Source organism: Rattus rattus, chromosome 5 (assembly GCF_011064425.1).
Source record: "Rattus rattus isolate New Zealand chromosome 5, Rrattus_CSIRO_v1, whole genome shotgun sequence".
Classification (NCBI taxonomy): Eukaryota; Metazoa; Chordata; class Mammalia; order Rodentia; family Muridae; genus Rattus; species Rattus rattus.
The window spans coordinates 65789113-65816996 of NC_046158.1; the positions used below are offsets into that span (position 1 = coordinate 65789113).

Genomic DNA, 27884 nt, shown 5'->3' on the forward strand with positions numbered 1-27884 from the left:
CAAACAATCCAGTGTGGCTTCTAACCTATCCTGTCTTGTGAACAGACACCACAACCAAAGCAATTTTTTTTAAAGATTTATTCATTTATTATATATAAGTACACTGTAGCTGTCTTCAGATACACTAGAAGAGGGCATTGGATCTCTTTACAGATGGTTGCGAGCCACCGTGTGGTTGCTGGGAATTGAACTCAGGACCTCCGGAAGAGCAATTAGTGCTCTTAACCGCTGAGCCATCTCTCCAGCCCAACCAAAGCAATTCTTATAAGGACAACATTTAATTGGGGTTGGCTTACAGGGTCAGAGGTTCAGTCCATTATCATCGAGGCAGGAACACAGAAGCATCCAGTCAGGTATGGTCCAGGGTTGGAGAGCTCTGCATCTTCATCTAATGCAAGCTAGCACTAAGGCGTCTCCTCACCACCTCTTTAGAATTATATCTCCATTCCTGCCTCTCACCTCTTGAACATCCATTCACCTACCAACAACAGGTAAACCAAGATAGTGCGGTGTCTGTACTGGAAGCCTACGAACAGCATGAGGTGGAATAGGCTGACTTTAGACAGCCCACGGGTAGCTTTGTGGCTATGGTAGCACATTTAAAGTGCTTTACACTTGTCTATTTGTTTAAAAAAGAAATACTACCTCAACACGGATAAGTTCACACGAAGTCTGGCTCACCACGAAGGTATACTCCTGTTGTCACCCCTGGGGAGGCCCACGGTGATACCAAGATCACATCACACTATCATATAACAACATGTCCCCTCTGAACTCGTATCGGTCGGGCAGGTAGGTCGCAAACTTGTGCTTCCACGGGCAGGGATTCCAGGTGTGAGCTGACCCCCGGCCTACCCAGTCATCTCTGACCCATCTTCACAGCTCAGTGAGTCACAAGCTTTGTAAAGGCCATTACCGCTTCTCCCCCCCCTCCCTGAGAGTCCCCTTACAGTCCATGCTGGCCCTAGATTTGAGGCAACCCTCTGCCTCTGCTTGAGTGTTGGGGTCCAGGGGTGTGTCGCCATGAGCCTGTTTGGTTTGTCCCCAACATCTCACGTTGTCTAGGCTCGCAGAGTGCACAGGCAAATCGTGTTGACCCCTCATAGCTTCCGCGGCCGAGCTTATGGAGTGCACAAGTCCCACCCCACCCATCTCCCCGCAGTGTCTCCTTTAGCTTTCACAACCTTCAGATGTGAAAGCAGCTGACTGAACTAAAACCTGAACTACAGAGGGCATGCGGTGGGTGGATCAGCAGCTGAGTCTATCCAATCCTAAGACGTCAGCCAGCTGGGTTCCTGCCGCTCTCAGGAGACCCGAAGGGAATGACACAAACACTGCTACAAGTCCTCACAGAGAGCTCTCGTAGGGGGTAAAAGGGGTGATGACGGTGTCAGGTGCGTGCCTCTACCTCTACCACTTCGGTCCAGCCGCTAAAGCCCATGTCCTTGCGGATGAGCACCAGGCTGGGGCTGGGGGCCGGCTCCTCCGGTACTATAAAGCACTTTTCCTGGCTTTCAGAGATGGTGACCTCCACAATGCCCTCACCCCGCGGGGCTTCCTGTTGGCTACAAGTGTCCAGCAGTTCCGGCTCTCTCTGTAGGAGCACCATAGTGGGCTCAGAGGCAGCAGGAGTCAGAGAAGGGCTGGACGAAACCCCACACTGGTGACTGAGCTGATGTCGCTTGAGGCTTTGAGGGAGAGCATAGCCCATACCACAGATGGGGCATCGGTACGGCTTGTCTGTCATGTGGGACTTGAGGTGGCGGCGCAACTTGGTGGCCAGTGTGTAAGCTCGGCCACACTGGGGGCAGCGAAAGGGCCTCTCCCCCGAGTGTAGGCGTTCATGAGCACGGAGTGTATGTGGGTCTCGCAGGGCCTTCCCACACACGGGGCACAGGTAGGACTCGCCAGTGTGGGAGATAAGATGGCGTCGCAGTTCAGGCAGCTGGGGGTAAGTATTGGCACAATGTGGGCATTGGTAGGGGCGCTCCCCTGTGTGTAGCCGCAAATGTCCTTGGAGGTTGCCCCGCTGGCGGAATGCTCGACCACAGTGTGGGCACAGGTAGGGCTTCTCCCCAGTGTGCAGCCTCATGTGGTTCCGAAGGGAACCCTGGGTGGCCAGGAGCCGTCCACACACTGGGCACGGGCATGATGAAGGGGCATCCGGCACCTGGTGGGTCTTCCGGTGTAGCCGCAGGGAAGGTCGGTGGGCAAAGGTCTTGCCACATTGCTCACACACAAAGGGCCGAGCACCTGAATGGACCACCTGATGCTCTCTGAGGTCTCTGCGGGTACCATAAGCCTTGTCACACTGAGAGCAAGGGAAGGGCCGCACACCACGATGGCCCAGCACATGAGCTCTGAAGCTTTCCTCAGAGCTGTAGCTTCTGCCACACTCGGTGCACAGAAAGGGCTTGTGGTCCGTGTGCACAAACTCATGCTTCTTAAGATGGCATAGCTGCAGGAATGCCTTGCCACACTCCCCACACCTGTATCGTCGGCCCTGCTTTGAGGAGCTTCCTACTGGGTCTGGAGGGCTGCAGAGCAGTACAGACATGTCAGGGAGCTGGGTGCTGGGCTCTGAGATCTGTGCTGCAGCCAGGGGACTGCTGGGGACTTCTAACGTCTTGGCTGGGCAGGTTTGCAGCTGGGCACCCTCGGGAGGTAATAAACTCTCTAGGCTCTGCTGGGCAGCTGGGTGCGAGGCTCAGGTGCTGTCTGTGGTAGGCACGGTTTATCCATGCTGTCATCTTGGCTACCCTTGAAAGGTTGATCTTCGGTTTGGGCCACAGATTCAGAGACCAGCTTATTATCTCCTTGGATGCTCTGGGGTGACTCGTGACCAGGATCTACGAGGAAAGGGATGGGGCATGAGGGTTAGCCAAGGTCAGCAGCAGATGGCATTACTGGCAAATCGTGTACTTGCTGTTCTTCAGTAGGAAAACAAACATGCACCTTTCCTGTCCAATCTTAAATGCCTTTGGCGAAGCACATTAAGTTGGTCACCTGGTTAATCCCTAGAGTAAAGCCACTCCAGAGAGTTCTTCATGAGAGACACATATGGATTGGACCCTCCTATCTCCCAGCCTGCGCTCATCTGTAAAACGAAAAACCCTGCTCCCATTCTAGAGCTAAGACACAGAGCAGCAGAGTACTGTCGGAAAGACCAGGAATGGGGAAAATGAGAGGGTAAGGTGGGGCTGGAGGGACTGCTCTTCTAGCAACTAAGGTTCAATTCCTATCACCCACATGGTGGCTACAAACCACCTGTGACTCTGGTTCCAAGAGCACCCAGTGCCCTCTTCTGGACTTCTCAGGCACTGCACAATGTGCTACACGAATGCTGTAAGCAAAACACCCGTGTCCATGAAATAATGTCCCAGCACTGGGAGGCAGAGGCAATCAGATCTCTAGAGTTGAGGCCAGCCTGCTCTATAGAGTAAGTTCCAGGACAGCCAAGGCTACGCAGAGAAACTCTGTCTCGAAAAAACCAACAAAACAATCAAAAATGCCCTAATAAAATCCTTTTTAAAATTTTTTTTGGAATGCCGGGATTAAGGTGTGTACCATCGCTGTCCACTAAACTGCTTCTCTTGTCACACACCGTTTGGAACAATCTGGGAGTGGGCGTTTATATTTTTACATTATGGGTTTTGTGGGTAGGGGACAACGTCAGGTGTCTTCTTAAATGAGGCAGGGTCTCTCTCACTGAACCTGTTTGTCACGGAACCGTCGGTTTCCACCTTTGGCCCCTTCTCACCTAAGAGATACATGTACTTCAGCACCCAGCACCAGCAGTCAGCTTCGATGTGACCATGAGGACCATCCTGTCCGGTCCTCGTGTTTGTGCAGCCAGCTCCTGAGCCCTTGCTTGTTTATTATGAGACAGGGTGTCGTGCAGATCAGAAGGTCACGTCTTATCTGTGGCCATACGACCCCGAGCTAATGTTTACTGCGTGCATACCTGTGCAAGACTCTGCTGAATCCTCTTGAGGGGAGGCCGCTTCCTCCCGTGGGGCAGACTCTTCTGCCACCATTATGGCTGCTACTTCTTCTAGCTTGGGGTGCAGGACATTTAGACTTTTTTGGGGAGGCTGTGGGCGCAGCAGCAACTCAACACCGGGCAGCACGGCTTGGCTCACCCGCAGGTGAAGCTTCTCACTGACCCAAACCAAGGACACATTTCCATCACTCTGCAGCCTACCTGGCTGCACCAGACTGCAAAACAGAGCAAGAGCTGGCTCAACAGATCCTCTTTGCATGGTCTCTTCGGACCCCTCCACCATACCTTCCTGACACACGTGAGAAAAGACCCCTGGAAGGCAACTGGAATTGGCTTCAGGTTGCACTGAGAGTACCGTGTGTACGTGCACTTGTGTAACTTACCTGGTCCAAGATGAGCTCTGCTTCCAGGTACATATGGCTCCGCACGGGGCTAACGAGAAGTCCTGGAATAAAACAGCGAAACCCCTTTTCCTGTGCCTGTGAGGAGCAAGGGGCACATAGTAAAGCAAAATCAAATCAAATCTGGGCGAAACCTTTCTGGGGCAAATCTAAACTGAAACTTTTAATGTTTTTTGTTTTGTTTTGTTTTTTGTTTTGTTTTCTCTGAGACAGGGTTGTCCTGGAACTCACTCTATAGACCAGGCTGGTCTTGAACTCAGAGATCTTCCTGCCTTTGCGCCTCTGTCAGCCTCAGTGCTAGGATTAAAGGCATGCACCACTTATTTTTTTCCCCATAAGGTGAAACTCTAGGCTAGCAGCAACCTCTAGTGTTACCTCTACATTATGGTGATGTTTTAAATCTTCAGTCAGTCCAGACCAGAAAGACCACTCACCTCCCTCCTAAAGGTGTGGAAGATCGCTACACTCTAAACAGCACAGCCTTCCAGCAAGTACTAAACAGAAAACGCTACAAGAGCACTTTTAAAGCAATCCTTACTACTGCTTAAAAAGCACAAGAATACTTGTGTTTCCTTTCCTCTGGTCTTCCAAAGAATCTTGGTAACAGCCACGACTTTCTTTTACAGGTGAATAATATTAGGTGTGTAATTTAGATAACTAGTTGACAAGGCTTGAATTTGATCTTGGTAACCTTAGCTTCTGACCTTTGTCACTGCCAACACTGTTTCTCACAACTTTTTGCATCTGCATTCTTTAGTTACTACAGCTTAGGTAGAACGTAAGACAGTGCTGCGGATGAAGGGACAATTATTTCCCAGAGCTTGAAAATACCCTGCTTCTAACAAACTGGAAGAACTGTCCGGAAATGTCTGAACTTCCCCTCAACTTTCAGACAGATGTCCTATTCCCCAGTACCTCCTCGTGCGATGTCTTCATTCCCTCGCCCTTCTCCAAGACGGCCTCTTCTTCCAGAGGTCCCCAGTGCAGTCCAGGCTGCAGGGGTGCTCCGACACACCAGACCCCCAAGTGCTGTTTCCTGGATCTCGAGGGTCCCACGGCCAAGCCCTGGGGAAGGCTCCTTAGAGCAAGGATGGCAGGGTTCGTGTAGCCTTTGAGGCCCTGAGCAAAGCCTTTTCCGGGAGGGCTCCATTCTGAGTCCTGGCCCAGGCGTGGATCCGGGGCTGCAGGGAGACCGGAAGGCAGTAAAGGAGCGGCCTATGAAGGCGTGGGGTTGGGGAAAGATGAGAGGAAGTGCAGGGTCAGCTATGCCCCAGGAGTTCGAGGGGTTAGCAAGGGGCTCTTCGAAGGTTGGAAGGGAAGGTGCCTCTTAGGGCACTGGAGCAGGGTGCCAGGCTCAAGAGAAAAAGGAATGCAGGGGAAGGCGTTGACTAGAAAATGCTTTGACCGATTAGTCCAGGGCTGAGGGGCCGCAGACATCGCAGGTCACTCACAGTACGACAGTGTCTTCCCCAAGAGCACCTTCTCCACCTCCTTCATCCTGGAACAGAGATGCTCCCGCCACTCCCCTCTACCGGAAGTGAGTTGGGTTGTTTTTTTTTGTTTTTGTTTTTGTTTTTGTTTTTTTTTTTGGTCCGGGCTCCTCCCGGAAACAGTCCTTGACTTCCAAATTTATGCTCAAGAAAGAAGCTGGATGGTTAGATGTCACTGAAGCACAGAACTGGGAGTTTGGAGGTAATTGTCAGGCAAAACTCTGTCCGAGGGCGATACGGACCTAGAATTTCAGAGGTCCAATAGTTTCCTGCGTCTGGAAAAGCGGAACCCAACCTACTCACTTTGGGTAGCGACGGTCAGTCGGACAGTTCGGCTGTCTAGCCTCACAGACTATCACTTTGGCAGGTGATTGCCGGAAGTGGGCGGAGCACGAGGAAAGCCATGTTTTGACCGGGCAGCAAGCCGGAAGTAGGTAGAAGGTATGGCGGAAGTGGTTGGGAGCTAAGGGCCCCCGAGGGGGCGGTTCCCATTCCCACCTCGGAGCCGGATGTTTGCCGAGCTTTGACAGGCGTGGCAAAGGGAGCATTACCCGAACGCGGTGAGCTGCAAAGCGCGGGGTCTCGCTGGGCGTGGTGGTGAGTGGTGGTGGGGAAGAGCTGTCCTGGTCATATGAAGGAATTGGGTCGGAAAAGGGAAAATCCGAGGCAGTGGCGCGGGGGTGGGATTGGGCCCAAGGGCCTGGATCTTTTTGCTGCTGGGATTTTGTCCCACTTGGGCGCCTGCAATGAGACGACAGTCCCTTTCTCTGACTTCTTCCTGCGCAAGGAATAGGCCAAGCCAGAGCAAACCCGTGGGAGGGAGAAGTCTTCCTGATCAGATCTGGCATAGCACTGAGAGCTAGAAATTAGGGGGAAGTGATCCACCTTGTCACATGATAAGCCATGCTTTCATCTCACTTTCTTGTGAAACGAAATACACTCAAGTCGTTGTTTGTTTTTTGACTCTATGCAAACATGATTATAGTTTAGAGTTGCGATCTTATAGGATTTGTATTTCTCTGGAGTCACAAAACAGTCTGATTCCAGCACCAGCAAATACTGTGACTTCAAGTTGCTATCTCTCTTTTGCCCCGAGATTAGAAGTCTGCCTGCCCTTTTGTGGCGCCTCTTTGAACCCTGCGAAGTTCGTGACTGACAGTCACTTCAGATTATTGTTGAGGGGGTTGACCAACAGATCACCTCAAACTGGTACTTGTGGATTAAAATCCTGTCTCTGGGTTCTATGACCTTAAGCAGTTTGCTCATCCCCCTTTTTGCTCAAACTGTAAAATGGTTTTGATAACATATGCTGAACTTGTAGTGCAGTTGTGAGGTGAAATTGTGCCCAGTTCATGGTACTATATAGGCCCTTCGCAAATGCCCATTTCCTTCTCCACTTAGGAAAATTGTTCATTCATTCATTGATTCATTCACTCATTCAACTAATGACAGTGTCTACTATGTACTGAGCATTGTTTTGAATAAATTGTTTTGGGTTTTTGTTTTGGTTTTTTTTGTGTGTGCTGGAGAGGGAATCAAGGGCCCTGTGTATGTAGGCAAAGTGCTCTGCTACTGGGCTATGGACTTAGCTCTTGAAATAGGTTCTTAAGCAATAACTCTCAGAGGGTTTGTGAAATCTTTAAAGTTGCATGCAAGGTTTCATGGATCTGTTCGTTTTTCTTAGTGGAAAAAGTCCACAAACATCAGAGTTTCAGAGAGAAAGAGAGAGTCACTGTTTTACAAAACCTTTCCCTGAAGTGATTTTTAAATACTTTCCAAAGGTAAATGGTTCACCTGCTGAAAATGGAGTATTAATCCGAGGAAGTGGCATTTCGCAGGTGGCCGATATATTTGATTTCTACCATTTTATGTTAGAATTTCCTTTCACAGGCTTCATCCACCCTCTGACTAGCAGATAAACATCTGGGCTCAGAAGGCAACAGAAGCAGGTGAGAGGCCAGGAGGCTGGCACCCCTGTGATTTTACTAGCGGAGGAGGTTCTGTGGGAGTTGGAGGAGGTCAGCTCTCGCAGAACTGACTGCAGAGAAGCTCCCTGGACAGAGGCGGGGGGTCAAGATCAGCTTTCTTCTCCGTGCTCTCCCTCTTTTTCCCTGGCACTTAGCTCAGCTCTGGCTGCTACGTGAAGCACAAGTGCTTCTGAACACTGTAGAGTTATTTCTGGGAGGAGCCTTTGCTCCTGAAGATAAGGAAAGTTTAGGCCCAGGCAGGAAGGGCACTTGCCTGGGATCTTTGCAGTCCTTGGCTTAGTCAGGACTGTAGCCCAGTTTTCCATATTCCTGACTTCTGCTTTTGCTATCATACCAGGTACTTACTGTGTACAAAAAGATTCCCTTGGGTAGGTGTGAGGTAAGATCCAGGACTCCTTGAACCTGAGCACTGCTAAGAATGGAGAGAAGACTTAAGGAGGAGGTGGCTGGGATCTGCCCTATAATGAGCCAGTGCTTCTCAGCCTTCTTAGTGCTGTGACCCTTTAATACAGTTCCCCATGTTGTGATGACCCCTCACCATAAAATTGTTTTAATCGATACTTCATAACTATAATTTTGCCATTGTAATGAATTGTAATGTAAATATTAGTGTTTTCCACTGGTCTTAGGTGACCCCTGTGAAAAGGTCAGTTGACCCCAAAAGGGATTGTGACGCACAGGTTGAGAACCTCTGAGTTAGGGGATCCTCTTTGAAGCCTTCCTATAATCTCTTGGTTGAATGGGGAAGAGTAGGTAGGTCAGAGGTAAATTTCTCACTACTGAAGATTGCCTATTCGGAGGACAGAGGGTTGAAGGGGGAGTGAGTTACTCACCGAGAGGAATGCATTCCCAAAGGTGACAGGGCTGTCCTTTGTGTCCTTTGGGAGGAACCTGTATTTTGGTGGTCAGCAGAGGTAGTGTAAAGCTGAGGGGCAGGGAAAAAGAAAGAGCGAGCAAAAAAGGGGACTTTGGTCTTCTGCTTTCAAAGCTTGAACAGTTCTTCTACTGATTCAGTGTGTTGCCATGGTAACAAGGCAGTTGTTGCTTAGGCCCTGGGAGCTGGTTCACCATTTAGAGCCTGTAATGTGTACGGGAGTGGAGGTTGTCATGATCCTCTAAGCCCACAGTGCAGATCTCCCAGGAACTCTCCTCTTCTTCCTACCCCCAGGCCCTTTCTGTTCTTCTTATCTGTCCTGCTGATTCTCTGACCATATATGTCACTTTTTTTCTGGCATCAGGAATGCAGCCTCTTTGGGGTTGGGCAAATGGGTTGGACTGAAACCTCCTTCCTCACCCATCTGGTGAGCTCAAGGGAGGTGATTTTTATGGGGCCGAGAGTAGAAGGTGCCACCTCCTTTGGCTAGGACCTAGAACCTGGCTTCAGGTCTGACCCTTTTACTTCCTAACAGACCTTCTGTCCTTCAAAGCCTTCCTCTGTGCTCTAGATGTTAGGAGCGGCCTCCTTCCCCTCTGCCCTAAATCCTTAAGGTAACCTGTTGTTGCCACAGGGAAACTACTGTCTGGAGTCCCTCCAGGTTTAGAGAGGGCCTGAGAGCCTTAGGGACATACCTGCAAGAGATCTGCTGGGTTAGCAGGTAGATTCCACCCCCTGCTACTGGCCCTTGTCCCAGGTAAAGCCAGTTGAGCACCTCAGCCATGGCCTTTTTTTCTGGAACCCTATCATCTCTGGCCTATAGAGAGGAGTGTAACAGCCAGCGCCCTAGCTGGCCTTTTCCAGACATGGTATTTAGAGGCCCTTAGATTCTTCAGCTCTTGTAACATCTTGGGGCATGAGGCTTCTGCACTCTAGAATCTCTGAGGAGATGCGCTGGCAGCTACCACTGCCTTACTTGGTCAGTCAGGTGCTAGGCAGTGTGGGACCTGGCACGGCCCTCACTGCCCAGCTGAGAACCTGAAAGGAGGCACTGGGCTGAGCCAGCCGCTGCTCCAGCTGCCTTCTCTGGCAACATCCTCTGTGCAACTCTTGGCAGGGTGAGAACTGTTGAGGAATAGGGACAAGGGTGCCAGGAGGGGACAGAGGGGTCACTGTAAGAATTACAGAACTGAAGGGGAAAGGTCAGTGACTTCCCCTCCATCTTTCCTCCTCCCCCACCCAGGCTTCTCTTCTGGTTCTCCTTAGCCATGGATCCTCTCTCAGAACTGCAAGATGACCTGACCCTGGATGATACCAGCCAAGCCCTGAACCAGTTGAAGCTGGCCTCTATTGATGAGAAGAACTGGCCTTCTGATGAAATGCCAGACTTTCCCAAGTCAGGTGGGCAGCACAATGTCTCAGGCAGCTGTGACATCCTGCTGGAGGGGACTCCACAGGGTAATGCTGGAGCAGGGAGTCCAGTTCTAGGGTATGGCCAGGGACACAAACCTCACTGGGGGAAGGCCAAAGAGGGTGAGTCATGGGGAAAGTGCTGGGCCAGCCCTGTGGGTGACTCTGCCTTTGGCATGTGCCTCAGATGACTCCAAAAGCAGCTCTCCAGAACCTGTCACACACCTGAAGTGGGATGACCCTTACTACGACATTGCCAGGCACCAGATTGTGGAAGTAGCAGGTAAGCGCGCCCAGTGTTGAACCTCTTTCCTCATACTCTGTGCCCGTGGCACAGAGAAGCCTCCTGTGCCACCAAGAAAGCACATTTTGTAGCCTCTGGTCTGCTCTTGAGCATATGTACCTTCCCTGATGAGCAGGGGTTGGTTTCGACTGGTTTGCACCTGCCACTGCTTCCTGACCTGCCATGTCATTGTCTCCTGCTGCAGCCGTGGTGTGGGAGGCCTTGTGCCTCGCTTTGAAGTTAGAAAGTTGAGTTTGGTCTCCAGTCCTGCTCTCTGAGCTCCTTGCTCACTCACACTGTTGTCAGGAGGATCCTGGGAAACAGAACATAGTTGTTCCTGAATGAGCGGCCTTGCCCTTTCTCTCTTACCCTTTCTTCTCTCCCTTGCCCTGAGGTTGGCTTTTCTCTCATCAGTCACTGGAGATGGGGATAATGTCACCTCTTCTGAGGGTTTGCAATGGCTCCCTAGAACATCCAGTTTCTAGTGGATGCAGTGCTGTGCCAAGAATGGGGGTAGAAATCCTTTGGGTTTCTGCCTCAGGGAGCTCCCTCCTATTCATAAGGCAAGCCCCAGAAGGGACATGGAGTAGGGGAGGTAGTGAGCCTCAGAGAGTTGTCTCTAGCTGTCAGGGCTAGAAGAGGCCATAAGATCTAAGGCATTTCCATGGTGGCTGTGCTTCTGATGCTTACCCTGGCCTGGGTTAGAGGTGGTCTCTCTCATCCCTGCAGAAGCAGGACAGAGCTCCTTCCTGGCCTGGGTGTCTAATGTCTACCTGGCGACCCTGTGGTCAGTCCCGAGACCTCTGTGGGGTGCCCTGTCTGTCAGCAAACCACCACTGTGCAGCTTTTTGTTTGCTTGTTTCTACAGACTGTGGCGAGCCTGAGGGGGCCCAGCCAGGTAGGTGCCAGTTCTGGCTGTCTGTGCTTGGCCTCTCCTGGCTGTGGCCTCTGGGTCTACGAATCAAAAAGTGCTCTTGGTGGAGGCCGGTGGGACCAGCTTAATTAGAGTCCCATTCTAGGGAGTTGGGAGCTGGTGGTGGCTATGGAAGCCAGAAGTAGCAGAGTTTGTGAGAGGTGGAGGCTGTGTGGTGACACACCTAAAATCCAGGGGAAATGCAGCCTCAGGAAGCTCCTGGGACAGGCAAGACCTGGCCAGCATGTGCTGTGGCAACAATGTGGCGACCCTGGTGGTGGTATCCCCATGTGCCTGCCTTGCTGGTAAGGCTTGTTTGAAGAACTGGTGGTATGTGTCTGGCACTAGAATTCAGAGAAAGAGCCCATGTGGACAAGCGAGGAGGAGGTTGTCAAGGACCTCAGTCAACTGTGACTTGGTCCAGGTAGGGTCTTTCCATTGTTGTTCTAGAAAGGAGGCAAAGAGACCATTATTAGTAACATTTTCAGTTTCTACAACAGCTGTTTTCAAGCTTCTGACACAATGTCAACTGGCTTGCAAAATTCCTAATGATTAAAAACTTTAACAAATGTCTGAGCTGCCATCACAAACCATGAGCTTTCTCAGTCCTGGCCCCCACCTTAATTGCCCTTGGCTTGTGCTGCAGTTTGCAGTCAGCAGTATCCAGAAAGCCGGCTACAGCTGCTGTCCTGACTAAAAATACCCATGCTACCCCTGATTAGTATCTGGGGAATGCCTTGGTCTGGCTCTCAGGCTTTCAGCACTACACCCTTGCTCATTAGGCCCTCTCCCCAGAGCCCTAGAGAAACCACAGTTGATGGTCCCACTTCTCTCTGAAGGTTCCAGGGCAGGGACAGTTCCAAGCCCGTCTGATGGCAGGTAAGAGTTCCTGTGTGCTTCACGTAGCAGCCACCCTGCTTGCTTGCAGACTTGGTAATGCAGCTCCAACTTCCAGGGAGTCAGAGGACAGGGCCTAGACCTTAGTGCTGCTGACCCTCATCCCGTGTTTGTCTTCCAGCTCCTGACTGTTATCCTTTGATCCCTTGCTATCCTGGCCTTTTTCAATGTGCATTACTAGATTAGCCTCACAGTCAGTATTAAAGACGTGGTGAGGAAGAACCCTCCCCAACCCCTCGAAGCTTTCATTCTAACACTGGGGTAAGACTCCGTGGCAGAGCCGTCACCTGCTATGTGCAAGGCTCTGTGTTCCAGTGTCAGTACTGAGAAACAAAATGAAAAGGTCCAGTGAAACAGGTCTTAATAGGAGGCATAGGCTCCTTGGACCCCTCTAGGGCCACCAGGCTGTGTTTTTCAGTAGAGAAGGTGCACATGTCTTTATAATAGATTTTGTAGAACATATTTTCCTTTCTTTCTTTCCTTCTTTCTTTTTGATGAGCCGATGAGGTTATTGGGGTTACTCACAAAAGCATGGATGGAGGGTTTCTACTCCCCACTTCTGTGGCCAGCTGAGAGGCAGAACAGCATGCTCCTGGCCCTCTGCCTTAGCCTCTCGTTGATACTTTACATTCCAGAACTCTCAGACCCTCTACCTTGGCTCAGTCCTAACTCTTCCAACCAGGGAGGGCTGCCTTATTCCTGGGGTAGGAGCTGCAAAGAGTGGCTTCAAGGTGCTCAGGCCTTCCCACTTCAGCCTTGTACCTGCATTCCAGCCATTCCTCTGTGCAGATACAAATAGGCAGGTGGTGGGCGCTCTGCACAGGTCCCTGGCAGGAGTCCAAGGATTTCTGAACTGCTCTTGTGGCTGGGCTGCCAGTCTAAATTTGTGCCCCTGCCACTGCCATGCTGCGTTTCCTGTCCCTGACAGAGCCAATGGGAAGCTAATGAGGGCAGGAACTCAGCTCTGAGCCACAAGCAGCTGGCCCAGAGTCCAGAGAGCTGCAGCGCCCAGGCCTTCGGTGCAGACCTGCCTCTGCCCAGGTGTGGTGGGCCGAGCCTGTAATCCATGTCAAATCCTGACACTCAGGCCAAGGCAGGGGAGCCACAGTCCTGGGCCAGCCAGAACCACATATCAGCAGCCTCCCTCTGCCCCATCTCTTTCAGTTTTTTTAGACAGGGTTTCTCTGTGTAGTCTGGCTGTCCTGGAACTTGCTGTATAGACCAGGCTGGCCTTAAACTCACAGAGAGCAACCTGCTTCTACCTCCTAGTGCTGGGATTAAAGGCGTGTGTTACTGCTGCCCCGCCTAACAGCCTGTCTCAGAAACAAAGCAAATAAGCAAAAACCTGTTGCTGATACAAGTGCATGTTAAGGATTCTGTCTAGAAAAGTTTCTCCAACTTCTAGAACTGCCTAACACACTTAACCATCAAGTACAAGTTAAATGAAACTGCATGCCATGTGACCTGTGTCGTGAAGGCTGTCAACACTTACGACTTGAGATGGGATCTTACTGTGTGACCCCGGGTGGCCTTGAACTGGTAGGCACCAGTAACTCTCCCACCTCAGCCTTCTAAGTAGCTGGGATGAGAGGTGCATGTCACTACACATCGCTCACGTACCAGCACTTACTGAGTCTGACAGGAGCGGTGGACGGGAGCAAGCCCAAGTCAACCCTGCCTTCAGGCTTCTCATGAGCCATTGGGAAATGGAGCATGAACAGTTACACAGAAGAGTAGAAATTGGTGGCAGAGATGGATGGCCATTGGTGCTGCGAGCCATGAGAACAGCCAACTCACCTGTTTGGGGGAAGGTGGAGACAGATGTGTGTGTTGAGTCTCCCAGGTCCATAGTGGCCAGTTTGGAACAGAACTGTCTGGAGAAAGTCTGGCTGATATAAGCAACAAATAGCCTGGTGTGCCGGACTTCCAGAGCCTCTGTGCTAGAAGGTGTGCTTGGTGCAGCCTGAGAGGGAGGTGAGCCCAACACGCAGGCCTGGGAGCCATTTGAAGGAATTTGGGTTTTTTGAGATAGGATGTCATGAAGCCCACCCTGGCCTTGAACTCACTATGTAGCTAGGCTGGTCCTTGCTTTGTTCATGGTTTTTTTTTTTTTTTTTTTTTTTGTCCTTTTTTTTATCGGAGCTGGGGACCGAACCCAGGGCCTTGCGCTTCCTAGGCAAGCGCTGAACCACTGAGCCAAATCCCCAACCCCCTGGTCCTTGCTTTGAATTCCTGATTCTCCTGCTTCCACCTCCCAGTGCTAGGAGTGCAGTCTAGTCTAGATTGGATCTGTTTTCTCTGCTAATTAAAGACCTAAAAGGTGGGAAAGAAAAATCTCGAGCACAACAGGTGGGAGTGGAGAAATCTCGCACACTGCAGGCAGCAGCAGACAGAATCAGCAGTTGGAGAGGCTTGTTTACTGGAGGTGAGGAAACACACACGCAGAAGACAACCTAGAAAAAGACCCTCTGAAGCAGAGGGGTTGCTCGGAAAGTTGAAAATGCCAGTCTTGTCGTGGGAGTTTTCTTCCCTAATTTGGAATTAGTCAGTTTGAGGCAGATAGGACAGTTGATTGTCCCAAGCTGTTACATAACATGTCCTGATCCGTCCTTGAACTTGCTGAGCCAGTCCATCAGGAGGCCTCCCACTGATGGGAGACGAAAGCCTACTTGGCCTTCAGTTTTAAGCTGACAGGCTTTTATCTCAAGTAAGTAGGGTGAGGAGAAGCTGGCTGTCCTGGAAGTTTGCCTACCCATGACCCCTATCTCTCTGCCTCTTAGGGAGTCTGTCTAACTCCTGGCTTCTCATTAGGATTACACGTGTGCTGCCGTGTCTGGCTTCCATTTTAAGGGATGTTTACAGGACCAAGTTCACAGATTCTATTTGAGGTGGAAATAGGGGGAAACACTCAAGATAAGTGTTCCACAGGTGTGGAAGTAGCATTGGAGGCAATATGTATAGTCCTCCAGGGTTGAATGTTAGGGCAGATTAAGAAGCAAGACAGCTTCCTGGGCTCAGTGGGCTGGGCCTAAGATGCTGACACAAGAAGTTTTTTGGAGGACCCTAACCAGGCCTAACAAAGCTGGACGGTGCTTCCAGAGGAACCATGGGGTTAAGGGCTTATCCAGGAGCATTCAAGGTTGTGAAGCTGCTGGGATCAGGGCATTCACCCACTAGGAACCAGCTACTCTGACCACACTTGAGAAGCACCTCAGCTCTCCGATTAAGCCCTGCCTCAACCTAGAGAAGAGTAAGGAAAGAACCGGCCCCTGGGCTCCTCGAATGGGCAGGCTCACAAAGGGAAAACAGTCCTTCCCGCTGAGGTGGAGCGGAAGGGCAGACTCCCCAAATTTAGGGATTGTGTCTTCAGTTTCTACTCTTCCATGTTCCTTCTCCTTTGCGTCTGAGGCTGTGGGATGAGGGAGATGAGGACTTGGGGGGTTCAAGAGCCTGGCTTTATTGCTGTTGAGCTTTCTTGAGCACCCTTGTCTCTAAGCTGATCCTGGAAAATCATTTCATTTTTGGGGCAATAGTATGTGTCTCAAGAGCTTTCTGGCTTGTGACAGTCGGGGGCCAGACAATCACATTGAGAGTTTGGGACAAATACCTCTGAGAAAACACCTAGGTGACATTTTGCCACAGTTTCACAAACACCCCTGAACTCCATGTGCTTCAAAATACCTTTAATGGAAAAGATAAGACTTTTAGAAGTGTCTAGAGTTCAGTCAGAGCCAAGTGTGCTCTGTGGGCAGAATTGCTATCCCTGTGTGGGCTGACCTACTGTGTAGCAACCAGACCACTTTCCTCTGCCGCCTTAGACTGGCTGAGAAGCAGCTTCTAGAAGTTTTCCAGGTCCTTGTTGCCTGGTGCTTAGGGGAAAGCAATTATAGAATGTCTGGTTGGCAAGATAGTGTAGGCTTTCCTGGATATAGTTTTGGTGGATATGAGGGACTGTTTTTGGAGACAAGATCTTGCTATTGTACCCCAGGTTGGTGTTGACTTTGTCCCCTTCCTGCCTCAGCCTCCCATGGTAGAATTACAAGTGTGCACTACTAGAATACTTAAAAAAAAATCTTAGCAAAATTATTTTATTTTATTTTATTTTTTTAATTCTTTTTTTCGGAGCTGGGGACCGAACCCAGGGCCTTGCGCTTCCTAGGCAAGCGCTCTACCACTGAGCCAAATCCCCAACCCCTATTTTATTTTTATATTTTGCATGTGCACTCACATGTACAGGCAAGCCATGGCACACACCTGGAGGTCAAAGCAACTTTGAAGCATTAGTTCTCTCCTCCCACCCTGAGGGTCCTGGGGATCAAATTTTGGTCATCAGACTTGGTAGCAAGTGCCTTAACCCATTGGGCAGTCATGCCAGCCTGTTAGAACACTTAGTATGTATCCACAAATCAAACTGTGTACCCATTTAGCAGTGTTTCCCTCTCTTTACTCCTCCTAGCACCTTGAAATCTCATTTGCCTCCGGAGTTCCGAGACTTCTTGTCTCAGAGCAGTGGTTCTCAACCTTCCTAAAGCTGATACCCTTTAGTCTATTTTTTAAAGATTTATTTATTTATTTTATGTATGTGACTACACTGTAGCCATCTTCACACACCAGAAGAGGGCATCAGATCCCATTACAGATGGTTGTGAGCCACCATGTGGTTGCTGGGAGTTGAACTCAGGACCTCTGGAAGAGCAACAGTGCTCTTAACCACTGAGCCATCTCTCCAGCTCAGACCCTTTAATGTTATGGTGACCTCCAACCATAAAATGATTTGTGTTGCTACTTCATAACTGTAATTTTGCTACTGTTAAGAATCACAACGGATGTATGATTTGACCCTTGTGAAAGGGTTGTTTGATCCCCCAAAGGGATCACAACCCACAGTTTGAAAGCCACTGTTTTAGACTCACAAAATCATGTAAGGCTGCTCTCAACATATTTTCAAGGTTCATATATTTTGTGCCGTACATCAGCCTTCCTGTTTATGGTCAAACTTCTGTTGCCATGAATATTCCTTTTTTCCCCCTGAGCCAGAGTATCTTGTACCTGAGGCTAGCTTACCCAAGTGTAGTTAAGGATAACTTTGAACTTCTGATCTTCCTGCTCTGACCTGCGTGCTGGGATTACAGATGTAACTCTCAGCGTTAGTTTACTTGGCAGCGGGGATCAAACCCAGGGCTTCCTGTACGCCAAGCTAAGCAGGCACTCTCCCAGCTGACTTAACAGCTGCATGTTTATTGATGAGCATACGTGGTCCTCACAGGCATGACTCTTGCAACATGATTTTATTTATTTTTATTTAGTTAATTATCAAGACAAGGTCTTACTATATAGCCTTGCTGTCTTGAAACTTAGAGTTTTTTCTGTCTTTGCCTCCTGAGGGTTAGGATTAAAGGTCCTCAATGGACCACTCTATTCAGCTTCAGTGTGGTTTTTTTTTTTTTCTTTTCTTTTCTTTTTTCTTTTTTTCGGAGCTGGGGACCGAACCCAGGGCCTTCCCTTCCTAGTCAAGTGCTCTACCACTGAGTTAAATCCCCAACCCCTTCAGTGGGGTTTTTTGTTTGTTTTGTTTTGAGACTGGATCTTAAGTATCTACTAAGTAGTCTTGAACTCTTGATCCTCCTGACTCTACCTCCAAAGTGTGTGTTTTTAAGTGTATGTCACCATGACTGGGTTAAAGAGCAGGTTAACGTGTAAGTCTGTGACCTGTGTTCCTGATGGCTGTGAAGAATAAGGAAGCTGCCTTTACCATGCTATCGATGACAGCAGACTCACACTAGAGAAAGAGAGTTGGGAGAGGTCCGAGGGGTCAGCAGGGAAGACTTGGGAGGACTGGGAAGCAAGTGTGCTCTGGTTTCATGATAGAAAATTCTCGAATAGTCAATACAAGTATTAATGAGGAAAAAAAAGCAAGGTTAAAATTTTGTGGGAGGTTTTCCCAATTCAGCGCCCCTGAAAGCAACTGTACCCAGCATGCCCTTGAGGAACGGACATGGGTTACTAAAGCCCCTACACTCACTGGCACAGGCCTCAGGTTGGTACTTTTTTTTTTTTTTTGGAGCTGGGGACCGAACCCAGGGCCTTGCGCTTGCTAGGCAAGCGCTCTACCACTGAGCTAAATCCCCAACCCCAGGTTGGTACTTTTTAAGCCCCACCCACCCCTCAGGTTCACCTTTCACCATTGCACTCCATCTTTCTCCACACTCAGGTGATGATAAGTACGGGCGGAAGATAATTGTATTTAGTGCTTGCCGGATGCCCCCCAGCCACCAGCTGGACCACAGCAAGCTCTTGGGGTGAGTACCTGTGGGAAGTGGGGTGTGCTCTCCAGGTCTGGAGTAGCCTGGAGCCATTGTTCTCCCTTAGTCTCCTCACCCTGGGTACCAGGGCTCATATGTGAATGTTAGAATCTCTCCTAGCACAAGTCCAGAGTCTTGTCTTAGTCATTGTTGTATTGCTGTCAACAGGCACCAGGACCAAGGCAGCTCTTACAAAAGAAAGCATTAAGTAGGGGCTTACAGTTTCAGAGGGTGAGTCTGTTGTCATCATGGTAGGGGCATGGCCACACACAGGCAGGCATGGTGCCATGCTGGAGAAGTAGCTGAGAGCTGCATCCTGATCTGTAGACAACAGGCAAACAGACACACATGCAGACATGCTCATGAGTATACAGACATATGTGTGCAGACAGACAGACAGGCACGCGCACGCGCACACACACACACACACACACACACACACACACACACACACACACAAACACACAAACACACACACACATGAGCTTTTGAAACCTCAAAACCCAACTCTAAAGATATACTTCCTTGGGGCTGGAAAGATGGCTCTGTGGTTAAGAACACCGACTGCTCTTCCACAGGACCCTGGTTTAATCCCCAGCAACCACGTGACTGCTAACAAGAGTTTGTAACTCCAGTTCCAGGGGATCTAAAGCATTCTATTGGCTTCACAAGTCCTGCATGCACATGGTGCACAGACACTCCAGTAGGCAAAACACCCATACACATAAAATAAAAATAATAGCTTAAAAAAAAAGACACACTTCCTCCAACAAGGCCACACCTTCTGATCCCTCCAACGTCCGCAAACACTTCTACTCTCCGGTGACTAAGGATTCAAATATAGGGACCTATAGGGGCCATTCTCCTTTAAACCACCACAGTGTTTAAATGCAGACGTGTGGCAGACCCTCATCTGGTCTTTCACTACTGCCAGCACTGGGCCCATAGCAGGGCCCAATAAAGGCATGGGTCATCCAAAGAAGCAGAGCAGAAACTGCCCTCCGTGTGTTCCGAGTGACCACTGTGTACTTTCCCCGACCAGTTTAAAGTGCTCTTTAGAATGTAAAGTATGTCCACTGTCTACAATGGCTCCCTGAGACCCTGAGTGCCACGCTCGTGCCCAATTGTGGTGATCTCAGCGACAGGCTTGAGGACCACAGAAGAAAGGCATAGGCCCGAGTTGAAGTCTCACTTGGCCTCTGGTGTGGCAGAAGCTCATTCCTTTTGCTGGTTCTATAAGGTCTCAGTCTCTGTCTGTCTGTCTGTCCCCCCTCTCCACCTCCTCCCTCTCCCCTGTGACCTCTCTTTCCTTGGCTCCTTAGATGGAGCAGGCAGAGTCTTGTTGGGGGTCCCCATGAAGCTCAGCCTAAGAAGGCTGAGTTAAACCCCCTTCTAGCTCTTGGGCCACGTAGCAGACTTGTGGCTAAGTATAAGGTCCAATGAGGGGAAATCATAGGCAACAGGAGAGCACCTGGATTTGGGGGGCAGTTGCTGAGGGAGGTGTGCCTATCTGGGGGGCAGTTGCTGAGGGAGGTGTGCCTATCTGGGGGCAGTTGCTGAGGAGGTGTGCCTATCTGGGGGCAGTTGCTGAGGGAGGTGTGCCTATCTGGGGGCAGTTGCTGAGGGGAGGTGTGCCTATCTGGGGGCAGTTGCTGGGGAGGTGTGCCTATCTGGGGGCAGTTGCTGAGGGAGGTGTGCCTATCTGGGTCTTCCTTTTGTCTCAAGAAGCCCTGGACAGTTTGCAGCTGCCTGTCCTCCTTCCACTCACAGACACAGATACACATCACACACACACCACACACCACACACACACCACACACACACACACACACACACCACATACACAGACACCATACACATACTGTACACACACACACACACACACAACACACAAAGACACAAACACACCCTCCCACATACTACATAGACATATCACAGACGCACACACTACACACACAGACACACACACACATACCACACAGACACACATCACACAAACACATACCATACACACACACCATACACACAGACACATATCACATACACTCAGACATACATATCACACCACAAAGATACATAGGCACATACCATACACACACAGACACATACCACACAGACACATACACACACAGACACACATACCACACAGACACACATCACACACACACACACACCCCCCATACACACAGACACACATCACACACACAACACAGACATATACCCCACACACCATTCCATTCTCTACCTCTTCACCAACACTACACACACTGACATGAACCATAGACATCGCACACATACTACACACCACATACAGACACATATACTACACACTACATACATCCGCCATACCCATCTAATACATACCATACACCACATAGACACACAGACACACACATCACACACACACCATACAGACACACCAAATACACACACACACACACACACACACACACACACACACACACACACACACACACACACACCTGCCTAGTCACCATCCCTGATGAGAACAGACTCTGCCCTGTTTTCAATCCTATTACATCAGACTTGGCTTTCCCCACTGCCCACCCAGATCCTGGGGGTTGAAATGGGAAAATGCTTGAAACTTGGAATCAGTTAAGCTTGAGCCCTGTATTTAACCAGCTATGTACTTGGAGACAATTCTCTCTGAGTTTCATGTACATGATGTCTTCCTCATAGAGTTGTTGTGGGTAATAATGAAATCCATCTTATATATTTTTACAGTTTTGGAAAGTTAAAAATATCTAAGAAGTTATTCAGGAAAAACAGCAACTATAAATTTATGAAGTCACACAGACCTGTCATCCAGACAGGAAACCACTGTATTCATTTTTATGTCTTACGTAATATTTTCATCTTCTGTGTATACAACATTGCTCAAAGACATCCTTAAAGACATGTTATTTAGTGCATGCTTTTAATCCCAACACTTCGGGAGGCAGGGGCAGGCGGGTCTCTGTGAGTTCAGAGCCAGTGCGGTCTACCAAGTGAGTTATAGGACAGTGTGGTCTAGAAAGTGAGTTGTAGGACAGACGAGAGTATACAAAGAAACCCTGTCTCGAAAAACAAACAAACTAACAAACAAAAAACCACCCACAAAACCCTATTATTTAGCTGGGCATAGTGGGTGCACACCTTTAATCCCAGTACTTGGGGAACAGAAGCAAGTTGATGTCAGTGAGTTCTAGGCCAGCCTGGTCTACATAAGAAGTTTCAGGCCAGACTCCCTATATAGTGAAACCCTGTTTTTCCTCTTACCACCCAAAAAACCCCACACAAAACATGTTATTTTTTCATCTTCTGTACTAATATGCACATAGAAAAGTAAACAAATTGTGTACTACTTTTTTTTTAAGGGCAGCTCTCATTTTGTTGTGCAAGCTGACCTTAAACACCAGGGCTTAAACAACCTTTTCACCTGGGCCTCTTGAGTATCCCTACACCCAGTTTCTGGTGAACTTGATGATGCATGGCTTCAGGTCCAGCCCTTGGAAAGCTTATGAAGGATTTTGAGTTCCAGGCATGTCCTGAGCTACAGAGGGGACCTTGTTTCATAAAATTTTACATCTAAAACAAAACCGAAACTCCAAACCTATCAGTGCCACCCCCACCCCCACCCTGCTTCCAGTTTGCTCGCCCAGTGTCTGCCTCAGGGATGACCACTGTTCTGACGCCTGACTTCACAGCTTAATCCTGCCTGCAGAAGCATCCTGTGAGATAGTCTATTTATAGATGTCCCATGATTTCTCGGGCCAATCTCCTGATACTGGACAGTTTGCTGGCTTCACAGTTGTTGTTTTTTCCGTAATAAAACTCTGGAATGAGAAGTCTCCTACGAGAATGCGTCTCCTCTCTGTTTCTCTAGGAAAGAGTCCTGCACACACTTTATGTGCTGAGAGAACACAGTGCATCCGTGGATGAGGGTGCCGACTGTCATCTTTGCTGTCTTCCTAATTGCAGAATGCCATCTTTTTATGTGACAGCCCTTTGTAAGCTACAGAGTATTCAGTGCGGAAGTGTGGATAAGGGCTCAAGTATTCTCGGTTCAATAATGATCAGAATCTGTGGTTACCTAGCGTTAGTACGATGCCCTGCCTACCTGTGCTAGTCCAGCTCTGCACTCTGGGCCTAGTCATGAGGCCTCCTCTGTCTCCAGGTCAGGTCGTTCATCAGGGCACTTAGTCAAGGGTACTCCTGCATGTCCCTCCTTTTGGATGTGCTTAGCATTCGGCCTGTCCAATATAGACTGTCTCCCTCCTAGAGCCAAGGAGCTGATTGCCCATTTTCTAAGAGGTCTTAACCCTAGGCTCTTCTCTCTCTCCCTGTTGTTCATTACGTCCAAACTTCCCAGTATGCTGTGTGCTCAGTGTGTGTGTGTGCGTGCATGTGTGTGTGTGTGTGTGTGTGTGTGTGTTTATGTTGGGGTGGTACATATCCTATTATAAGCATAGGGAACCTGAGGAATATGGGTTTGTGGTCATTAAGAGCCTAGGAGCTGGAATAGTTGACCTTTTTGTCATCCTGATGTCCTTTCATGAACACAATATTTTATAAACTATACCACAAGTCACATAAAACAGGTAGAACTGTCCCAAGGTCTGGAATGCAGTATTGGAGTTGGACACTTCACTACTAGGTTCTGCTACAACTGAAACCTTGGCTAAGCACTTGACCTCGCTGAGTGCCCTCAGTAGTAAGATGTAGTTGACTTTAGCCTCAACTGTTATTCAGGAAGAATGGGGAATTGGAAGTACTTGGCCGACACCAATAATAGTGACTGTCCCTGTTACTGACTCATGGAGATCCTGAGAAAAATGTGTCAGACCCTTTTAACTGTGGACAGCCCAGCTTGCAGCTCAGGGCTCCTGGTTGCTGCTGCTCAAAACGAGGGCTGTTTGCGTATTTACTTCTCCATTAGGCCCACCTTCTACCTCCTTCCGGGGAAAGTGGCTCTGGGTTACTTAGCCAAATGATAGCAGGGAGGGTCTGTGGAGAAGGAAGCCATGATGCAAGCACTGGTTTCTGTGGTAACAGGCCACACCTGTTGAGCAGAGGACAGGTCTGAACAGGTCTTTTTATGTGTTTATGATGTTAGCTATGAAACCTGTGGCTCATACATGCTAGGTAATTGCTCTACTGTGGAACCACAATGCCAGTCCTGGGCATTTATCTTAAAGGTACTTGAAACACACACTGGACCAGTATGTGGAAAGTGACTACACACTCCTGTACCTGCACCATGGCCTGACCAGTGACAACAAGCCCTCCCTCAGCTGGCTACGGGATGCCTACCGAGAGTTTGACCGCAAGTGGGTTGGGATAAGGGGATGGGCTCCTGAGCCTAGGGTGGCTGACTCTGGGCTGTGGGTGGGTCTCTTAGGAGCTTATTCTGTGTCAATGGAGGCAGGACCCCAGCAGCTCTGCCCCTTCCTCCATTATTCCCAAGTTTCCCACTTGGCCTGCAGGTACAAGAAGAACATCAAGGCTCTGTACATTGTGCACCCAACCATGTTCATCAAAACTCTGCTTATCCTCTTTAAGCCCCTCATCAGGTGAGCAGGCCCCAGGTGGGCCCGAGTCTTTCATGCACCCCTCACATAGCAAGCAGATGCCCAGGGTGGCCAGCTTGGGGCGAAACCTGTCTGCCGGGAGGGCCAAGGCTACCGTGAGGCCCAGCCTGACCCAGGTCCTTCCTTCTCCCTCCAGTTTCAAGTTTGGACGGAAGATCTTCTATGTGAATTACCTGAGTGAGTTAAGCGAGCACGTGAAGCTGGAGCAGTTGGGGATCCCTCGCCAAGTGCTCAAGTGAGACAGCTGGGCCCCTGAGACCCTGGGCTTGGGACAGGGTGTGCGTGGGTCCACTCCCTCAGTTGTGCGGTCGTGGAAACTGGAGAAAGACAGTATCAAGATCCAGAGACAGGTCAAACCCCATTTCTGTCACAAGCTGCTGACTGAATCTCTTTAGAGTGTTACATCAAGTAGGACTGTTTTGAGGACCCAGGAAATAATCCACGTGAAATCACATAGTAAGACTTGATAGTTGGGTACCTACAAGACTACAGGGCCAGAGGGCTGACCCTTGCTCCATCTGCCCTCATAGGTATGATGACTTCCTCAAGTCCACCCAGAAGAGCCCTGCAACAGCTCCCAAGCCCATGCCACCACGGCCCCCCCTGCCTAATCAGCAGTTTGGGGTCTCGTTACAGCAGTGAGTGTTCTAAAGCTGGGCAGGTGGGGGGGCGCTGGGTCAGTATGCAGAGTCCCAGCTCACCCCTTTGTTCCCGCAGCCTCCGGGAGAAAAACCCGAACCAGGAGCCCATCCCCATTGTGCTCAGGGAGACAGTCGCCTACTTGCAGGCTCACGGTGAGTGCCATGCAGCCAAGGCCTATTGACCTCCCAGGCCCCCTTGTCACCCAGATGCCCTTGAGAAAGTCTGGGCAGGGCATAGAAAAGTGCACTCCCTGTGACCCTTCTCGGAACCTTGGAACTCCAAGACTGACAGGGTAGGGAAGAGATCCCATCACCCAGAACACTGAGACTCACCAGGCCCCCTTGTTTTCCAGCTCTCACCGCCGAGGGCATCTTCCGGAGGTCTGCCAACACCCAGGTAGTAAGAGAAGTGCAGCAGAAATACAATATGGGTGAGCGGACCAGACCCTGGAGCCAGTCCAGACGGTGCACATGATGGGTCTGCATGTGTGTGTTTGAGAAGATGAGGCATGTTGTGAATGTGAGGGCTGTAGCAGCGGCCCAGATTTTTTTCTTGCTATTAGTTTCTGTGTCCTTTGGTGTGACCACATAGGCCCTCCTTCTGCCTGGATGTTCCAGGCTGACTGCCTCACATTCAGGGGTTCAAGCTCATTTAGAGGCAAGGAGTAATTGTCCTATGTGCCAGTTACCTCATGCTCTAGGTGGTCTGAGCCTATATCCCTTGTTACAGAAGAAAAGAGGCAGATGTACTAGGGGGATCCTAGGAAAAGGCAGCTTGTGCAGTGGACAGGGCTGAAGTGAGGCGTGGGGCCTGCTGACCGCTGGCTTGCCTAGCATGCTCTCCCTCTTTTTCTACCCCATGAAGGGCTGCCAGTGGACTTTGACCAGTACAATGAGCTGCACCTGCCAGCCGTCATACTCAAGACCTTCCTTCGGGAGCTTCCTGAACCCTTGCTAACCTTTGACCTCTACCCCCACATTGTGGGCTTCCTCGGTGAGTTCTCTCCTTCCTCCCTAGCTGTGCAAATTTCTGTGTGCGCACTTGTGTGGCCATACTTCTACCAACCCTGCCCTGTAGGCTTGTGGGCCTAAGCAGCTGCCAGGAATTTCCGTTGGGCCTGCCCACTAGGCTCACATCAAGGTTTCCAGAGCTAGTCCTGTGCCCCTGTAACCTAGACTTCCATCCTTCACAGATCTTGATGACGACCAGAGAGTGGAGGTAACACAGCAGGTTCTCCAAACTCTGCCAGAGGAGAACTACCGGGTGCTTCACTTCCTGACTGCCTTCCTTGTACAGGTGAGATGTCCCTTGGCCTCCACTGCTCACCTGGTGAGAGGGGAGGAGATGCTGTCATTGCTTGGATGCTCTTGATGTGGTTGCTGGGAGTAGGAGTCAGGGCCATAGAGTCTAGCTGTAGCCCCTTTCCTTCCACAGGTATCTGCCCACTCTTACCAGAACAGGATGAATAACACTAACCTGGCTGTGGTCTTCGGCCCTAACCTGCTGTGGGCTAAGGATGCTGCCATCACCCTCAAGGCCATTAATCCCATCAACACCTTCACTAAATTCCTCCTGGATCATCAAGGGGAATTGTTCCCCAGCACAGATGCCCAGGGGGTCTGAGCTCAGCCCCCACCTCCAGCCCCTTCTCTGGCAGCTCCAGTTGGACTTGTCCTCCTGGTATCAACCTTATTGGAGCTTCTGCCTAGGAAGGGACCCTGAAGCCCCTCCCAGGAGATGGAAGTTGGAGCCCACTAACTGGGCAGCCCCTCCTCTCCCTCTGTCCATCCCACCTTACTGGCCCTGGAGGCCTGTTACCCTAAGACATTTTCTTTGCCTTACACTTCTCACTGCCTCTTTGGTTGCTGGGCTTGACTCTTCCAGGATTCAGCCCAAGTAATCCTTTTCTTTTTTTCCTGCCTGTTTCCCTGGCAACTGTAGAAGACTACATCACTGCCAGCTGTGCTGGTAGCTGGGGCTGGTCCTCTCTTGCCTGACTGCTAGGAAGTGAGTGTTGACCTGGGTGCAAGTTCCCCGTGCCTGCCCTCCCAACTAGTAGGGATGACCAGAGTTGGCCTGTCACTTCTGCCTCCAGGGTCTGTTCCTCCCCAAGTGGTACTGCCCCCAGAGTGTCCTGTCCCCTCATTTCTGCCACACTTGGCACCTTGGATATCTATCAAGACTCAGAATCTGAGTCCCTATTGAAATGGTCCTGTCCACTCCCAGGGAGAGCCATAGTGTCTGGTGGGATCAGTTCCAGCAGTCCTGGCCCTCCATGCCTTCCCTTCATTCTCACGTGCACAGACCTTCAGCCAAAGGCTGCACAGTAGATCTTTCTGGTGTGGAGTCACTCTAATCCCTGTTCTGGCCAGGGATTCTAATGCCTCAGGATCCATGGTAGCTCTCACCTCCTGCCTGGGGACTCTTGGAGAGTCAGGAGCTCAGAAGCCCCTAAGATTGTCAGATGTTTTACTAATAGATCACCCCTGCTGGATAGGTTCTAGCAATTCCCTTAGGGGAGTGTGGTGGCCATAGGCCCTCTTGACTTTCAGAAAGCCTGAACCCCAGTGATGATTGATAACTTTCACTCTATTCCTAGTGAAGCCTTGTGACCCTCTTCCTGAAGTCTGTCCCCTAATGACAGGGAGCTAGCTGCAGTGACCCTGCCCTACAGGTGTGGCCAGGCACGCCAGCTGGAGAGGCGGTACTGGGTACTGTGGGATCTGCACTGATGACCTTGCAGAGGAGGCTCTTTGCTGCACCACTGTTGTGTCAGGTGCTTCAAGTGCTGCTGTCAGTCCCCGGCCTTACACCTGCCCAGCCTGGGCCTTTGCTTCTGTCCACACTCTGGTATCGAGTGTTGCTACACTCCAGTTACTGAGGGGCCTTCTGGACCTCTTTTGTCTTTCTCTTGCCCCTGCCCTGTCAGTCTGAGGCTGGGGGTGCTTTTACTGTGAATCCAGTGTTCACATTTACCACAATTTCCTTGGCACCAATCATGTATTTTACCGTTTGCACTTTTTGTATTTCAATAAAAATGTAAATGAAAAATGCCCATCTGGCTGTTTAGGAAGTAAGACCCTGAAGTTT

At 50.0% G+C, this 27884-nt stretch overlaps 2 protein-coding genes across 18 annotated transcripts; one reads left to right on the top strand and one right to left on the bottom strand.

Annotated features, from left to right (window-relative positions):
* Positions 1-1013: 1013 nt before the first annotated feature.
* Positions 1014-9540, bottom strand: Znf408 (zinc finger protein 408). The gene is given in 8 exon segments (XM_032902552.1): positions 1014-2706; positions 2709-2849; positions 3965-4218; positions 4387-4448; positions 5320-5619; positions 6446-6672; positions 8716-8807; positions 9452-9540. Coding segments are annotated over 8 exon segments (2481 nt in total). The 3' UTR covers positions 1014-1390.
* Positions 6337-27849, top strand: Arhgap1 (Rho GTPase activating protein 1). Of its 17 annotated transcripts, none has more exons than XM_032903686.1 (16): positions 6337-6454; positions 7785-7843; positions 8220-8261; positions 10000-10157; positions 10354-10449; positions 11318-11347; positions 18471-18558; positions 23760-23891; positions 24048-24134; positions 24289-24387; positions 24683-24790; positions 24870-24946; positions 25147-25224; positions 25659-25787; positions 25987-26090; positions 26229-27849. In XM_032903686.1, the coding sequence occupies exons 4-16, from the start codon at positions 10025-10027 to the stop codon at positions 26415-26417; spliced, it is 1350 nt and encodes a 449-aa protein (XP_032759577.1). In that variant the 5' UTR covers positions 6337-6454; positions 7785-7843; positions 8220-8261; positions 10000-10024; the 3' UTR covers positions 26418-27849. The 17 variants fall into 17 exon arrangements, with proteins under 17 accessions (XP_032759577.1, XP_032759571.1, XP_032759578.1 ...); XM_032903685.1 differs by having other exon boundaries at positions 6408-6491; XM_032903680.1 differs by lacking the exon at positions 8220-8261.
* The last annotated feature ends 35 nt before the right edge of the window (positions 27850-27884 follow it).

Coding starts and splice junctions, on each gene's coding strand:
- Arhgap1 (XM_032903686.1), top strand. CDS start 10,025: ATGGATCCTCTCTCAGAACTGCAAGATGACCTGACCCTGGATGATACC. Junction 10,450..11,317: donor CCAGATTGTGGAAGTAGCAG/GTAAGCGCGCCC, acceptor TTGTTTCTACAG/ACTGTGGCGAGCCTGAGGGG. Junction 18,559..23,759: donor GACCACAGCAAGCTCTTGGG/GTGAGTACCTGT, acceptor TTTATCTTAAAG/GTACTTGAAACACACACTGG.